Source organism: Emiliania huxleyi (genome assembly GCF_000372725.1).
Source record: "Emiliania huxleyi CCMP1516 unplaced genomic scaffold EMIHUscaffold_2321, whole genome shotgun sequence".
Taxonomy (NCBI): domain Eukaryota; phylum Haptophyta; order Isochrysidales; family Noelaerhabdaceae; genus Emiliania; species Emiliania huxleyi.
This window is the reverse complement of record NW_005200316.1, coordinates 82-2,779: the sequence shown is the minus strand read 5'-3', so window position 1 is coordinate 2,779 and position 2,698 is coordinate 82. Positions and strand designations below refer to the sequence as shown.

Sequence of the window (2,698 nt, the reverse complement as noted above, 5' to 3'; positions counted from 1 at the left end):
GGGCGACAATGAACGCGAAGACAGCGGCAACCCCTCCGACTACGCCCCCGATGATCGCGCCAAGCGGAATCCGACCGCCACCGCCAAGCGGTGGTGGCGATGGCGGTGGCGGCGGTGGTGACGGTGGCGGTGGCGGTGGCGGCGGTGGCGGCGGTGGCGGTGGCGACAGAGACGGCGGCGGCGGCGGCGGTGGCGGCCGCGGTGACGCAGGTGGTGGCAACGGCAAATAAAAGCGATGTTCTGCGTCCTCGGGAGTCATGGCCTGCGTCTCTATCCCAATCTGGCTCCATGCCGTCTTGAGCGGTAGCATATTCTCCTCGGTCCCGACACCGACAATGTTTCCACGAAACAACTCTGGTCCCATCTGTGCCACGAGTTGGTTGTCCACGAGGCCAAAAGCCACCATATGCCCCTCGCCATCTGCTCGGCGAATGCCAACCCCCTCCCCCTCCTCGAGTGCATCACGGAATCGGCGGTCGAAAGCCATCACCTCTAGCAAGCCCTGGAACACCGCCACAGGGAGCAGCTCGACCGGTGGCAGCGTAGACGCCGACACGACAACCAACACGAACGCTGGCGGTTGTGGCGGCAGCGGCGGGGATGGTGGAGGTGGAGGCGGCGCGGCCAGGTCGCCATAAAGGTGCCACGTAATAGCGAACGTGCAGTCGCAACCACCAAAATTGAACCACTCACCTCCGCAGTTTTCATTGTCGTCGTGACAGTAGACCGTGAACTCCACAGCATCAGTACATAGGCCGTCCAAACAGCCTTCCCATTCTGCGAAGTAGACAGGGTTTCCGTTGAGCGCGGTGAAGTCGGACGTTTCCCCATCGATCTCGAAATACTTGTAGCGGCCGTGATTGGCGAGCTGTGCCGACAACTGAACCTCGCCGCTCTCGAGCGTTTCGAACCTGCTCACGTCCCAGCGGAGGTTGACATAGCCAGCTATGTTGCACTGCTCGAAGCTCCTTAGCGTCATGCGTTCGCCCTGATCAATCCTGCTCCACGGCCTGGAGTAGGAGCAGATCACGTCAGCGACCGCAGGCATCCAGTGAAGCGAAAGCAGCAGAGTCGCCACTCTCATTCTGCAGCAACCTGAGGTGCGCGCCTGCGTTCACCTGCGGGAGGCGAATGCGAACGACGGGCGCAAAATCTCGCCGGGGGCTTTTCCGAAACATATGACTTCCTGCGACGAGGGTTGCGACCGTGGGTTCGTGCGTCCGGCCGCCGCATGAAGATCCTGATCGGTCTCTTGCACGTAGTGCTTGTCGCTGGCTCACAGCAGGGGCCACTAGCCCAGCACGCGCGCCCGTACCTGCACGACTTCGTCGATCCGGGCGGGGTCGCAGCTAAGAAAGATGTGACTTTGGATGCCTCCACCTCTAAAGATTTGTTTGCTTGGTGCTCCGATCTTACCGATCATCGATCGGCGCCGGCCAACAAGGGGCTGATCGTCAAGGCAGGGGCAGCTGGTGGCGGGGCGGCGGGGTTTCTGCTGCTCGTGGGCGTCGGCTATCTCATTGCACGCCGCAAGCGGAAGGTCGCAGCTGCCAATGGAGGCGACAGTAGAAGCGTCAAGACGTCGCAAACAAGCACTCCCCCATCGAGCCGTCCCAGTGGCGATCCAGCACATGTGGGCGGGATGCAGACTACTGACCCGTCTGCTGCAGCGCTACCAACTCACGACCGTGTAACTGAGAGGGTTCAACGTGCACATGAGTTGGCAGCGTGAGCCCGAGGGGGGCGTTTGGGACTGCGTCTGCTGCTGGTGGCGCACGGCTCGGGTGTGACAGAGCTGCGCTAGGGACTGTCAAGGCTTTGTCAGGACTCTCTGTCGACGACGACGATTTCCAATACCAAATCTCCAGCACCCACACACGTTACTTGTAACTTGTTTTTTTGACTCAACACAAAGAATTTTACAACAAAAGCTCCCTCGCAAACAAAGAACCCTGCACTGTGCACAAAGACCGCCGCACGCGGGGGACCTGTTCTCCCTTTTACCCATCTCCTAGTGAGCCGTCCTTTATATTTTTTATGTTTTTGATTAATCTGGCAGCTGCGCCCCCCTACGATTACGCACTCACCTGGACTTGGGGTCTGTCCGACTGCTCAGCAAGGCCCGATACTCCTCCTTGAGCGTCTCCGCCCTCGAGCTGTTGCCCGCTACCGCCGTCGCACGGATGAGCTCGCGAAGGAGCCGCTCGGCGGCGTCGGCCAGGTCCCTTCGGAGGGAAGCGACGAGGGAATCGTCGGCGTCGCCACCGCCGCTCGCAACCGGTCGGCCTTGCAGGAGGCTCAGCCCGGCGCGAGCGTGCGTCAGCCCGGACTCGAGCCGTGCGCGGTGGCCGCCCCCCGCCGTGCCCGCGGCCGCAGTCGCGCCTGCCCCCGCGCCCGACGAGGAGAGGTAGAAGGTGGCGAGGTCGAGGCGGCACGCAGCCGCGCACTCCTCCATCGCTGCCGACGCGGACCCCTCTGCGGGTGGCGAGAGCGCGCGATCATAGTGCCTGAGGGGGCGAGCGTGGGGCGCGATCTCGATCCATCTCGCTCCATCCGTCTCGGCCACTCTCGGCCACTCTCGGCCAATCTCAGCCACTCTCGGCCACTCTCAGCCACTCTCGGCCATTCTCCCCCTTCTCGGCTACTCTTGCCTGAGGGCGAGCGTGAGGCGCGACGATGCCGTCGTCCGCCCGCGGCC

At 62.8% G+C, this 2,698-nt stretch overlaps 1 protein-coding gene across 1 annotated transcript; it reads right to left on the bottom strand.

Moving 5' to 3' along the window:
- Positions 1–490: 490 nt before the first annotated feature.
- Positions 491–2,455, bottom strand: EMIHUDRAFT_123440 (hypothetical protein; the record flags this gene model as incomplete). The annotated part of the gene is made up of 2 exons (XM_005779300.1): positions 491–1,010; positions 2,088–2,455. Coding segments are annotated over 2 exons (888 nt in total), but the record flags the coding sequence as incomplete, so codon positions are not given.
- Between the last annotated feature and the right edge of the window lie 243 nt (positions 2,456–2,698).